This window comes from Thalassophryne amazonica, chromosome 8 (genome assembly GCF_902500255.1).
Source record: "Thalassophryne amazonica chromosome 8, fThaAma1.1, whole genome shotgun sequence".
Classification (NCBI taxonomy): domain Eukaryota; kingdom Metazoa; phylum Chordata; class Actinopteri; order Batrachoidiformes; family Batrachoididae; genus Thalassophryne; species Thalassophryne amazonica.
This window is the reverse complement of record NC_047110.1, coordinates 23026564-23040047: the sequence shown is the minus strand read 5'-3', so window position 1 is coordinate 23040047 and position 13484 is coordinate 23026564. Positions and strand designations below refer to the sequence as shown.

Genomic DNA, 13484 nt, shown 5'->3' with positions numbered 1-13484 from the left:
AAGCTGGAAAAAAAAAAAAAAAAAAAAAAAAAAATCCACAGCAATCCCAAATCCACATTTGGGATTGCTGTGGATTTTTTTTGGTGTATATACTTTTGGGTTTTGGTGTATATGCATTTGGGTTTTAGGTGAAAGTTAATTCTAAATGGAATACAATATTTTTTTCTTTAATAATTCCAGATTAAATATGTGCTTTTGTTCTTGCACATTGAAATTTAATATTTACCAGGTTCGGTGAGTTGGAAACTTGTCCAGGTCTCCCTTGTAAAAGAGATTGCAATCTCACTGGGACAAACCTGGTTCAATCAATCAATCAATTTTTTTATATAGCGCCAAATCACAACAAACAGTTGCCCCAAGGCGCTTTATATTGTAAGGCAAGGCCATACAATAATTATGTAAAACCCCAACGGTCAAAACGACCCCCTGTGAGCAAGCACTTGGCTACAGTGGGAAGGAAAAACTCCCTTTTAACAGGAAGAAACCTCCAGCAGAACCAGGCTCAGGGAGGGGCAGTCTTCTGCTGGGACTGGTTGGGGCTGAGGGAGAGAACCAGGAAAAAAAATTAAATGAAAGGTTAAATGAAAGGTTAAATCACTACGATTGCTTTACACTTGATTGCCTCTGTTATTATCCCGGCAATAGCTGTGACTCTGCGGTGATTCTGATTTTGTGTTAGTTCATTCAATACCTTTAATAAGGTGGTGACCCAAATGACTCGCTACTGGCTGGTTCAGTGAAAGACAATGTCTGGTCTCATCTTTTTTCCATTGATAGGTAGAAAACTGCCAAGCAGGAAGTCAATGTGAGACAAAAAATGCTGCACTGAATTATTAAGTTTGGCAGAAATCAGCAAAAGGACCTGGAAGGAGTCAGCCAACAAACATGACCTTGATCTAGCAATTGACCTTTGGTAAATGTGACCTCATCTGGACAATTCCAGAACCCACCAGCATATGTGTGTTACGTTTGGTGCAAATCAGAGGGAAAATATGCATAAACAATGACCTTAACCAAAAGGGCATTAAGGGAATTTCTCAGGTTGTATGTCATCCGCATATCAACTGTGGTGGAAATCAGACAAATAATGTGGGGTTTGTTTTGGTAAAAGTGAGATCAGATTTTAAGGTTCTGCTACTAGTCTAAAAAACTGTTCATGAACTGCCACTTCCCTACCTAGCTGGCCTAATTAAACCTTACGTACCGGCCCGGGATTTGCCTTCTCAGGGTGCAGGACTACTTAGTGTCCCTAGGGTGAATAAAAAGTCTGTGGGTCAGAGAGCTTTCTCTTATCATGCCCCTGTTCTGTGGAATGATCTCCCTGCATCAATAATACATTCAGATTCTCTGGAGACCTTTAAGTCCAGACTTAAGACGCACTTATTTTCCCTTTCGTACGGCTAGCATAGTGGCATGGTATAGTTCTACGCTTTTACTCTTTTAATTCATTTTATTAGGAAACGGAGCGTGCCATGGCCTCAACTTTATCTAATGTCTGTGTCTTTTAGTGAAGCTTATGGCTAGTGGCCAGTGATGCCGGTAACGCGTTACTTAGTAACGCGTTACTCTAATCTGACCACTTTTTTTAGTAACGAGTAATCTAACGCGTTAATCTTTCCAAATCAGTAATCAGATTAAAGTTACTTCTCCATGTCACTGTGCGTTACTATTATTTTTCATTGTGGGTCGATAGCAGCATTAAACTTGGTCTGTGGGCAGGAGGTCAGGGTTCGACTGAACTGCACACTTTGAGCGAACTGTGAGCTTTTCATCCACGTTTTTTTGCAGCTGCTCGACTTGTCCTCACCTCTTAAAGCACGGTGATCAGCACACCTGCACTGAGCTTTACAAAGACATTTTTATACTGTTTTTCCTCCTTTATTTAGAATTGTGAGCTGAGCCGCTCTGTATCTGGTCGTTAAAAACAGCTGATCCTCCGCGACGCGTCAACAACTAACACTTTTTTCCACTCAAATGCACCTAAACTCTCTTTCTGAGGACCACATGATGTGAAAACGCAATAAAACTTTCTTACCTGTAAATCTGGTCCTGTTTTCTGCATAAATAAATGTTATCCATTCTTTGTGCTCAAACGCCAAAGCAGGGGCGAATCCAGATGGAATGGGGGCGTGGGGCAGGGATGTGCCCCCCACAACACCCCTAGATTAAAGGTCCAGTTTTGAAGCCGTTTTTTACTACAACTACTAATATTGCTTAAAATAATAATAATTTCGACAAGTAAAATGTTTAGAGAGAATTTAAATGTTAGAAAAATGTTAGAATTTAATAGTTACATTTATAAACAATGTAGGTTCGAAATTGCGAGTTTTACTGTTACAGTGCTGTCAACAGTTAAATATGAGGTCAAGAAAGAGGTCTTTATTTTACTTTTTATAAAACAAGTATTTATTTTCATTGAAGTCAAGAAAGGGTGACTATAAAGTGAGTTTTGGCAAAACAGGTATCACTGTCATGTTGAGGTGGCAGAGGGTTGTTTTCGGCAGCTGGGAAAAGTAACTAAAAAAGTAACTAGTAATCTAACTTAGTTACTTTTACAACTGAGTAATCAGTAAAGTAACTAAGTTACTTTTTCAAGGAGTAATCAGTAATCAGTAATTGGATTACTTTTTCAAAGTAACTGTGGCAGCACTGCTAGTGGCCGGCAATCACCTTAGTATTTCTTGTTTTCCTTGTTGTTTAATGCTGACAAATTATACTGTATTTCTTGTCTTTCTGATGCCTGATTCTGTTTTTTATCTCTGTTTAAGGTGCAGCTCCATTCAGAAATGGGTGTGGTATTTGTGCTGGAGACCCTCCTGTCCTGTGCACCAACAACATTTCCTGTATATTCGTTTTGTGAATTGTTCTGTAATTTATGTCTGTAGCATGGCTCAAGCAGAGGGTCACCCCTTTGAGTCTGGTCTGCTTGAGGTTTCTTCCTCAGAGGGAGTTTTTCCTTACCACTGCTGCTCTGGGGGTTAGAAAGGTTAAACCTTACTTGTGTGAAGTGCCTTGAGGCAACTCTGTTGTAATTTGGTGCTATATAAATTAAAAGAAATTGAAATTGAAAAATTAAGGGTGATTCGGAGCTCAACCTACATACACACAGTGATTCATTCATTTTAAATACGCCAATTGAGGGGGGTGGGGGTGGGGGGGGAGCTGGAGCCTATCCCAGCAGACACAGGGTGAGAGGTGAGGTGCACCATGGACAGGACACCAGTCTACATCACAGGTCTTCATAAAGACAGACAAACTCATTCACACCTGCAGGCACACTTACGGAAAATTTAGAGCCACCAAGTCACCTAATCTGCATGTCTTTAGAAGAGGGAGGAAGCTGGAGCACCTGGAGGGAACTCACGTGAACATGGCGAGAACATGCCAACTCCACATAAAAAGGCCCAGGTAGAAGCAATCTGAGAACTTTCTTGCTGTGAGGCATGTTAACCCCCAAAAGGTGAATCACTGCAAATCATGAATTATCTGCAAACCATGAATTGCAAAACGTGAATACTGAAAAAAGTATCACTCGAAACGTAAACGCACATCTCGCAAACCGTGAATTTCTTCACGTTTGGTGAACCGTATGTGCTTGGCCAAGGAGCCAATGGCGCGAAGTTACCATCTGTGGGATTATGACTGTGCACCCCTCACTGTCTTTGCACCACAGGGCTTCACACACCCCCCCCCCCCCGACTCACATTTGACAGGTGTATCGCCCCTGTCAAACTCCCCACCTGCTACTGTCCCAGGAGTGGGTCACGCCCAGCAGGGCAAGACGCTTGACACCAGACGCATTAGCCCACTCGGCACTTGCCTCCAAGCCTCACCTGGTGTAGTGACCCCCCCCCCCCCCCCCCCAAAAAAGAAAATAAAATATTTTTGTGGAGGTTGGGTTCACAATCAAGATTTCCTGAAGTAACTGATCTGTAAACTGACATCCGCAAACTACTTCAACTGAAAGGACACATATATCATGAATGATATTCACGTTTTGCGACTTACGTTTTGCAAGACGGGCATTCACGTTTTGTGGGAGATTTTATTCACAGTTTGCAGCAAAATCATTAACGTTTCATGGATATTCACGTTTGCGTGAATTTTCATTAATGGTTTGCGTATAATTTGTGATTTGTTGCAGATTCACCTTTTGGGGGTGCTAACCACTAAGCCACTATGCTGTCCTACACACACTGAGTTTTGTGGAAAATGGTTGAAGCACCTTGGAGAAGTAGTGGAACAAACAAGTGACTTATGCTGACCTGTAGATGGATACTATGACTTGTTTGTTCCCCTGTAGGGAGGTCACAGTGGGGTCAGATGCCAATGCAAAAAGGTGGGACTCATTAATGTGCCATGATACATGGAAAAGTTTTACATTTGAAATATGGTTTAAATCTAAACACAAGGTGGTATATTTGGTGTGACAGTGAAAATGTGTGATTGCTTTGCAGTTGTTGCGTTGGAACGCCTTGCGAACTGTCACTGAACGCCTCCTTCATGGTTTTTGTGGACTTGTGTTGTTCTCCACCCTTACTGTAACTCTTCTTGGTAGGAGCACTAATAGCGAGTCCTAATAAGTTCCAGACAGGCCGCTGTGCTGCGGTTCACTGATATAATCACATTCTTATTTGATAATCAAATAAAGCGTGGAATGAAATGCTCCAAGAGCAATGTGTGGTTTTCCTTTATCATTTTTTTCTCTCCCTGCAGATTTTCACGTCTAATCTCTGTTTTCAATGGGAGAAAGATTGAGTGCTTTTCCGTTACGATTAATAACAGCTCACCATTAAGAACCCATTAGTTTAAAACTAAGCAGAGGCCGTCTGTGACAGCGAGTAAGGAAACCCCAGCGATATCACAGAGCTGCGGCATCATGGGGGATGGCTGCCGTGGAGAGGACGAGTGTCGTGGCACATGTTAAGAATGGAAAGAAGCAGGTTTGTGTTGGAAACAAGCCAGTGCTTGTCATCGATGCACGTTATCTCATCAGATTGACTTCCACAATTACTTATTCACTAGCGTGTTGCCCGTGGGGATCCACAGGCTCTAGATTGGGTGGTGTCTATAAAATAGGTAGCTGACATTTTTCAAGGGTGGTAATAAATTATGCAAAGTTTCTAGAATGAGTTGGAATGGCGTGTGAGTCCAGAATGTAACTATCAATGTCACTGTTGTTATGCAATATCCGTCATATATATATATATATATATATATATATATATATATATATATATATATATATATATATATATATATATATAGGAAGTGTTTCAGGTATTTTGCAAACACTGTAAACAGACACATTATACAGACACATTTGTACATTATACAGACACATTTTCAACTTGGGACTCCGGCGAGGGTGGTCGCATCTCCTCCACTCTCCCTTATCTCTGTTCTCTGCTTTAACCTTCAAGTCCCTACTTCACCAGACTGTGGATTCCTCAAATTATATTGGATATTGGATTTATTGGACTACTATTGGTTTAACCATGGAATTGATCAGCTGGTCTCTGAACGCTATTGACACCATTTTTTCTACAAGAAGGTCAGGACTGGGGGATCCTACCTGCCCAGATGGAACGCGTCCTGCAGGCTATGTTCTCGACTCCTGGAGTTCTTGGCGTGTGGCATGCTTTGCGCCTTTCTCTGTTGAGGACGTCGAGGATTTATTCATTTTTGGTCTTATGGTAGCAGGGCTGGTACGTTTTGGCATATGTGCTGTCCTGATCTACCGGAAAATTGGCAAGACGGCAGCATCATGAACCATGGCCCCTCGCTTGTCCGTCATGATTAACAAGGTTGGCAAGGCAGTGCATTCTCAGACTGCGATGACTCTTGAACTCAGATGCAAATTGGATGACATCTTGGAGCAGATGTGTGCCTTGCAGATGAAGTTGAAGGTTTCAGAGGCCGGTGAATATTCTTAATTCATAATTGGGATTTGGTTGTTCAAGTGAAGCTGTAAAAAGTGTTTTTCACTGCTCAAACCACAACATTACAGGCTTATCAAGCCTGAAGGTCAAATTGCCCTACTGTTTTTCCTCTACAGGAATCTCTTCGGCCTTTGGAACATTGGCTGTTTCTTATCTCAACTCACAAAGACAATAAGCAGTTTTCACAGGACTGAAGGATGCTCCATTACCTCCCCCCATCCCCTTCCTAATCCCCATCAAACTCCCCCCACTCCAGCGTCTGCTCACATCATTCCTTCTACCTTCTGCGGGGGCGGTGCAGTTTTAGCTGCAGCTGGCCTCCATTCCTCCCCCCAAGCTGATGGCGGCGGCGCATCTCAGGGTTCCTGCGTGGCCTTCACCCACTTGCCTCAATTCGGACAACGGACTTCTTCAAACTTAGTGCACATAAATGATCAATAAAGTATATCTCATCTAATCTAATCTAATCTAATCTAATCTAATACATATATACATATTCTGATATAGTCTAGGCTATATCAGACTATTCTATTACCGTTAATCCCACTATGAATACTAAAATACCATGAGCCATTTGTCCTGTATCATAGCTACATGTATGACGATTGCAGAAAAAACACATGAAAATCTGTTCACTGTAGTATTCAGAGAGTTACGATGGATTAAATGCACCGCGCCTGTCAAACAGCACTGAGTGGAGCGGGCCGGATGACTGGTCTAAGATTGCGGCCAATAGGCGATAGCTGTCGATGCGGCATCTACTCTTTATAATGTCTATGCTTGCAGGCACACTAACCTTTTGTGCACACTTTGTGAAAAGAAGTCAGGCTGGAAACTCATTAACCCTCAGCGATCAGTTTCTCCACTCTCCCTCTGGTGCAGATTGGTCCTCAGTTTGTCAGAGAAAACCTGATGTCAATCAACACAACAATATCGCTTCTCATTCCAGACCATTTTTCTCTCGCCTCTGTTTCCTGGCTGAGGTGCAAGTTATTTTAAAAAGTAATCAGCCTCCTCCTCATTTCTGGGATGTTTCAAGAGACATTTTTACACCACTCCAAAATTGGTAGGACAACTCTGCATATTGTGTTGGACGGTGAAAATACTTTTAGATAGATAGCCTTGTACTTGAGCTGCCAAAGAATGAAAATTGTGGCCATAAGGAAAACTATTTTGGCAGCTGCCTTTCATTTTTGTCCCCCTGTGGCAGCTTCTAATCGACTCAGATGGAGTTGATCAGAACCTGAACAGTGGAAGGTCAGCTGGCCTTTCTTTGGGGAGTGTTTCCGGCTGCTGGAAAAGTAAATTGTTCTAATGTGACGTTGAGGTCTCCACACATGTGGATACTGTTCACACTAATCCTATAACATTGAGATATTTGAGGGTTTCCAAGAGCACAACTTCAGAGAAGGAAATAACCGTTGAAAGATTTGTCACTTTGCAAAGTCGTTCCAGACATGTGAGGCAGCACGTAATGACATATTTACACATTTCAACAAAGCCAGCGGGAGCAGACACTCACCAGTGAGAATTTGCAGACTTGAATATAGAGTTGTGAAAGTTCTCCATCAGTAACGGTGACCTCACGTGCTGTACTGTGCTTGTAACTCTCCAAATAGGCCGTCAGCCAGTCCCGCTGTAGATCCGGACCAGGATAACGGCTGTAAATGCACTCCATGCCTCAAAACACACAACACACAAATACACTTGTTAGTGTAACTGCTGACAGTGCTGAGAAACTGGAGATTAAAACACAATGAATCCCAAAAGGCAAAGAGTACCTTATCTTATCTCAGTTCAGGGGCTGCATCCTTCTGAAGTTGCATTGGTCACTTGCATATGTTGCATATGAAGGCTGCTAACATTCAAGCTGTAAGCCTCAATAGTACAGAAAGGGGCATACCCAAAAGATGCAGTTTCTTGACTGGCCACTTGAGGCTGGCTCCAGAAAGGAGCAGGTTCCCATAGAAGCCCATGTTAAAATGTCTGATTTTAGGTTACCTGGTACAAAAAATGGTTTCATCTCCACAGATAGTTTCCCCTCATGACAGGGGGTGATTTATATTTAACGTCTTAGTTTAACATGTTTTAGGGCCATGGCCATTTTGAGTGACAGCCAGTCTGTGCTGCTGACTGAGCGCTCATACTCAGAGGACTGGTCACTCAGGGCAGAGGCTGATAGTGGCTGATAGCTGTTGTGAAGGCAATAATATGGTTTGTCCTGTGGATAATTCTCCTAATGGCTCAACTATGATGTCTGTGCTGCAGTACTTCTGTTATCTGAGAATGTTGTGATTTAATGTTGGGTGCTAATGGTGTTAACATTTTAAATAGCTATCAGTAACTTGATGACAGTAGGTCCAGTTAATCCACAATTACTGAAGAGATAAGACAATCCTAATTTTTAATGCCTACACCAATGCAAACCATTATGACAATCACAGTGCAGTCCCCAAAAATGTAATTTAATAAACAGACTGAAGTTAACCTGTTATCTTAGTGGGTCAGTAACTCTTAAGAAAGAAGAACATTTGGCCATCATTTGTCCCACCGAGGTCAAACAGCATGTTGGTCACTCTCCACCTCTTAATCCAAATATGAGTTGGCTGTGACCCAGGCAGAGTCAGCACTGCCAACATGGCAACACCCAGAGCAGCAATTTTTCACTTATATATATATATATATATATATATATATATATATATATATATATATATATATATATATATATATATATATATATATATACACATTAGGATGTGTGTGTGTGTGTGTTCTCCACTCAGATTGCAATAGCCAGTCACAGATTAGCCTTTCTGTCCATCATTTACCTGTATTTTGGCATGCTTGGCGCCAGAAAGTCATGTTGGATCCAAAAGGATCCAAAAAGGCTAGGACCAAAAGTTATATTGGATCGGTTCCCACTGACCAATAGCATTAGAGTTTACTGCCAACAGCTAGCCAATCAGAGCGCGGCATACGAAGGTCAGGAACTAGCTGACAGACGCTGATTGAAAAAATGGCAACAAACACGTCAACAACAGCAGAAAATCGTCTGCCAGTGAGGTTTGCTGAGTTCACAGAGGAGGAACTGGTGGAAATATTGAACTCCAAGGATGCCAAAAACACTAAGAAGGTAGACAAGCACGTTACTGACGTTTTAGAAGCATTCATCGCATCAGAATCAATCATATGCTCTTCACAACAAAATAAATTGATCTAATTTACTTGACTCTTTGTTGTTTCCTTAATTTGGGAGGGGGGTGGAGAACATAATTGATGGATGGCAAGTTGTTTGATGTTGGGCTCCTTACCATCCATTATTTGTATTATATATATATATATATATATATATATATATATATATATATATATATATATATATATATATATATATATATATATATGTTTTTTTATGTTTATGCTTTGAATGTGGCAGCTACGGCACCATATGAACAAGGAACATTAGATGCCAATTTTGTTGCTTCTTACAAAATTTGACAATGTGATTGATTTCTAAGAAAGTATGACATTCATAAGAAGTATAAATATCTGATAAATAAAAAAAATATCCAATTGATTGGATACAGTGGCAGATTTTGATACATCTGCCTCATTTGCATTTTTGAGGCATTCAACATAAAACATGAACTTCCTCATCAAGAACCCCTCAGAATGGAAGGATGACCCATCATTCCAGTTGTCTCAGTAGGTCCTGGATAATATTGCTGATGTCAATGATTTTGCTGCGCGAGAAGTTGCACTTATCCAGGATTACAATACTATTGTTTCTGTATGAAAATGTTACTTTTCGTCCCACACATGGACGAGTCATCCACGATGTGAGGATGTTACGTGCAGCTCGTCAGAGCTTTAGCTATTGATCCGTTCAGATATCATCAGCATTCGTGCAAGACGTCGACTTGTGAGGCTGGACAAAGTTGGACCACAATCAAATGGAAAGCTGATGTTATGGAAACTATGCAAACGAGGAACCGTCAAGACAGAAAGCAAAATGAAATATGGGTGAATTGAGGATGTTGTTGGGATTCGGTCACATTTTTTGACAGTTAAAAAATTCTGACAAAGCAGGATGACGGTTAAATAATGCTAACGTAAGTCCAGATTTCATGTTTCGTTTGGGCTTTGGTGTCCTTTGTTAGTGCCGTGTGACCAGGGCTTTAGAGTGTATGTAGAAGTATTCAGTTGATTAGGTTTTAGCAAAATGATTTTGCTATTTTGTTTAACTTTAACTTTAAATTGTTTAAATTTAACTTCTCAACAGTCTGGGCTCATAGAATGTTTTAACACTTCAAAATAGCAATCAACTTTGCACACATTTTGATTTTGCATCTCATGTAGTCATGTAGTACACACAGTATCTTCGGTGTTCCACATATAAGAATGCAATATGTTCTGACCGTGGAAAAGATTTGAAATAAAAATTGAATGTCGTGTCATTCCAAAACAGACCTACCAGCAAATTCATTGAAGTGATTGCCAATATCGAAGGCCTGGTAGTTGTAATCAGCGTATTCATAGTCAATGAATTTCACCGTTCCTGATGGAGGAGATGAAACAGAAGTGGTCGTTACCAAGGCAACATGACAAACATGCATGGGTCGCAAAGTACCATTAGTGAAATACACAACCTTGAGGAAATTATCCTGGACATCATTGTCCAATAGATTCATAAAGACACAAAGATACTGTGATTGAGGTAGCACATTCAAATGAGCAGATAATCATTTAATAGCCATCAGTGTGAAGGTTTGATTCTGTACGCAGAATAAAGGCCATTAATGGCATGTTGGTCAGTGATTAGAACAGTCCTAATAATTATGTTTTAATATGTATATGTCGTGGACATGAACGAGCAAAGCTCTTCAGCATCGCACCATGTCACTGAGGTCCTTCAGACTGTTTTTTGAGCAGTGCTTCAGGGGAGCATTAGCAAGACTAAAACCTCCCCCCCCCCCCCCCCCCACACCTTTTTAAGCCTTTTTATTTTTTTGGCTTTTAGCTTCGGGGGGGCTTCACCCCCCCAGATCCCCCAAATTACAGCCCTCGTAACCCTCTGCCACTTTAAGCATTTTTTTTATGTACATGTAAATTAATATTCAAAATTTTCAGCTAGCTGACAGTAGGGCTGTACAATATGGCCAAATTATCGTATCTCAATATTGTCATATCAATATGATATATACGATATGACTATGATTTCACACAAAGTCCAGAAACAATGAAAATGAAACATTCTTAAACAAAGTAATAATACCTCACTCATTTTGCACTCATCATAAGGTTAGGATACTGTGCCCTCCAAACGTATTGGAACACTTGGTATTTCACACATTTTAATTTGTTTTTGCCATTGCAAATACAAGAAATACAAAAACAAAACAAATAATTTTTTTAAAAAGTATCTTCCTCAAACTCAAACCGAAAGCAATTCTCTAAAACTTGATAATAACTGTAAATAATAATCAGTTTTATTGCCAGTTTTCTTCAGATAAGTCAGGGGATAGAAACATGAACATTTCCAAGTCATTGAACATGTCTTGGACTTTATTTACATCAATTATGAAGTAACACAAAGGTTTCTTTGATCAAAACCTCAAATCTAGGTTTTCATCTCAGATGTACTTTCTGGCAAATTGTACCTGAACTATTGGTTGTTCTTTTTAAGAAAATCCTCCTCCACACCACTTCATCAGGAAGCTGGATTTTATATTTTTAATTAATTTGTGTCAAGTTGTAGCCATTTGCTTTCAGTTTGAGTTTAAGGATGATAACTTTAGATTTATTTATTTAAAGTTGTCACTGGTGTGTCACTCAGACAGAAACATTTAAAATTACTGGAGAAACACGTATATATATATAAGGCAACCCGAATTGAAGGAGAAATGCCGCTTTTAACAACCTGGACATCATTTCTGGCATATAATATGGTCGTTTACTTACCAGTATAACTCTGGTGTCATTATTAGTCCATGGTTCAAACGACATGTTCAGTTCAAATCTGAGGCAAACATTTTTCTTCTTCTACTAAGGTGGATTAGAACTTTTTTGGTACACAGCACCAACTACTGGACAGGAGGAACCTAGCAGTCAGTATGACTCTCTAATGTCAAAATGCAGCTCTTTTCAACCCGACATACAGTGCCATAACATGTCAATCATCTGTGTCCAATAAGATTTCAGGGGAGTCCAGTGCAACCTTGGCTTCTGCTCTAGCTCCACCCATGCCAGGAAGTGTTCAACATTTGACATTTCCTGTTTCACTGTGGACTCAAAATTTGGCACTTCCTGTTTCAGTGTGAACTTGCCACTGAGTTCCCATGAGGTTTCACTAGATCTCATCTGTCAATCCAGGAAGTGTTTGACATTTGACATTTCCTGTTTCACTGTGGACTGAAAATTTGGCACTTCCTGTTTGGGACTCCCTGTACCATGAGTGAGCTTCGCACCGCTGTGCATCACTTTGCTTGTAATATTTATTTGCAATTCAGAGAGTATAGCATAAAGCAGTAATTTATTGTATTTGGTGTCAACAACATAACTTGCTTCATTTGATGGGATGTTGATGATGAACTAGTGGAACTAGTGGGTCTGACATTGAAAACGTTTTTTAAAAGTATTTCAGATTAAATCTGAGAAAAAGATGACAGTGCCATGAACTTAAAAATGGATTCATATGTTAGCGAAACTGTATTAATGCAGTTTGGTGAGAAAATCAGGCATGGCCTGAATCAATTCATTTTAGGGTGGATCCAGATAAAGATTTGCACTTTTAAGGATGATTTTAAATCATGATTTTAAATGATTTGTGTATGGCTTTGTGTAGTACTGTGCAAATGCTTTATATGTCTTAAATATGCCTGAAACTTTAAAAAAATGAACAGATGCAAAATGTTTAATATCGATCAATGTAAAAAATAATTAATTAATAAAAATATAAAACTTATTTGCAGTGATGAATTCACACAGCTTCTTTTAAGTCACCTGCAGGTTGTAAGAAAACTAGTTTGCATTATTTCATTTTTAAATTCATGCTGTCATTGAATAAACATCTGTTGTTTTTGTGTTGTCATATAGCTTGAAACTTACTTGAAAGTGAAATGAAAGAGAAAAATCTCACATTTAATTTGATTAAAATCTGAATGTTTGACCATTTCAAATTAGATTTTCTTTTAAACTGTTCATGGAGGGGGAAAACAAAAAAATTACAGCACCGCATTAGTAGAGCACAAACCTCTGCCAACACTAGTTTCCAATTTTACAACGTTTTACCTTGGAAAAATTTTTCAAGGTCAACATCCTGTTATAAGTGGCTTTTGACAAGCTAGAATACAATACACAATTTAGATCAAAAGGACTTTTCAATGTTAAAAACAAATATCCACTAAATCCGCAATACGGATCAGATGTGGATCAAACTTTGTCAGGTGATAGTGAGTGTCAGTCTGTACCTCACTTTCAAATATGAGAGTGATTTTGATTTTGATTAAAATATAATGTAAAATATACATTAAATGGGGG

General features: G+C 39.7%; 1 protein-coding gene across 2 annotated transcripts in view; it reads right to left on the bottom strand.

Annotated features, from left to right (window-relative positions):
- LOC117515354 (ethanolamine kinase 1-like) overlaps window positions 1–13484 on the bottom strand; it is a 144430-nt gene that overhangs the window by 42250 nt on the left and 88696 nt on the right. For both annotated transcript variants that reach the window (XM_034175872.1, XM_034175873.1), the window contains 2 exons: window positions 10420–10503; window positions 7465–7622 (listed from right to left, as the gene is read on the bottom strand). In XM_034175872.1, the coding sequence (XP_034031763.1) occupies window positions 7465–7622; window positions 10420–10503 (242 nt within the window). The remainder of the gene's footprint in view (window positions 1–7464; window positions 7623–10419; window positions 10504–13484) is intronic.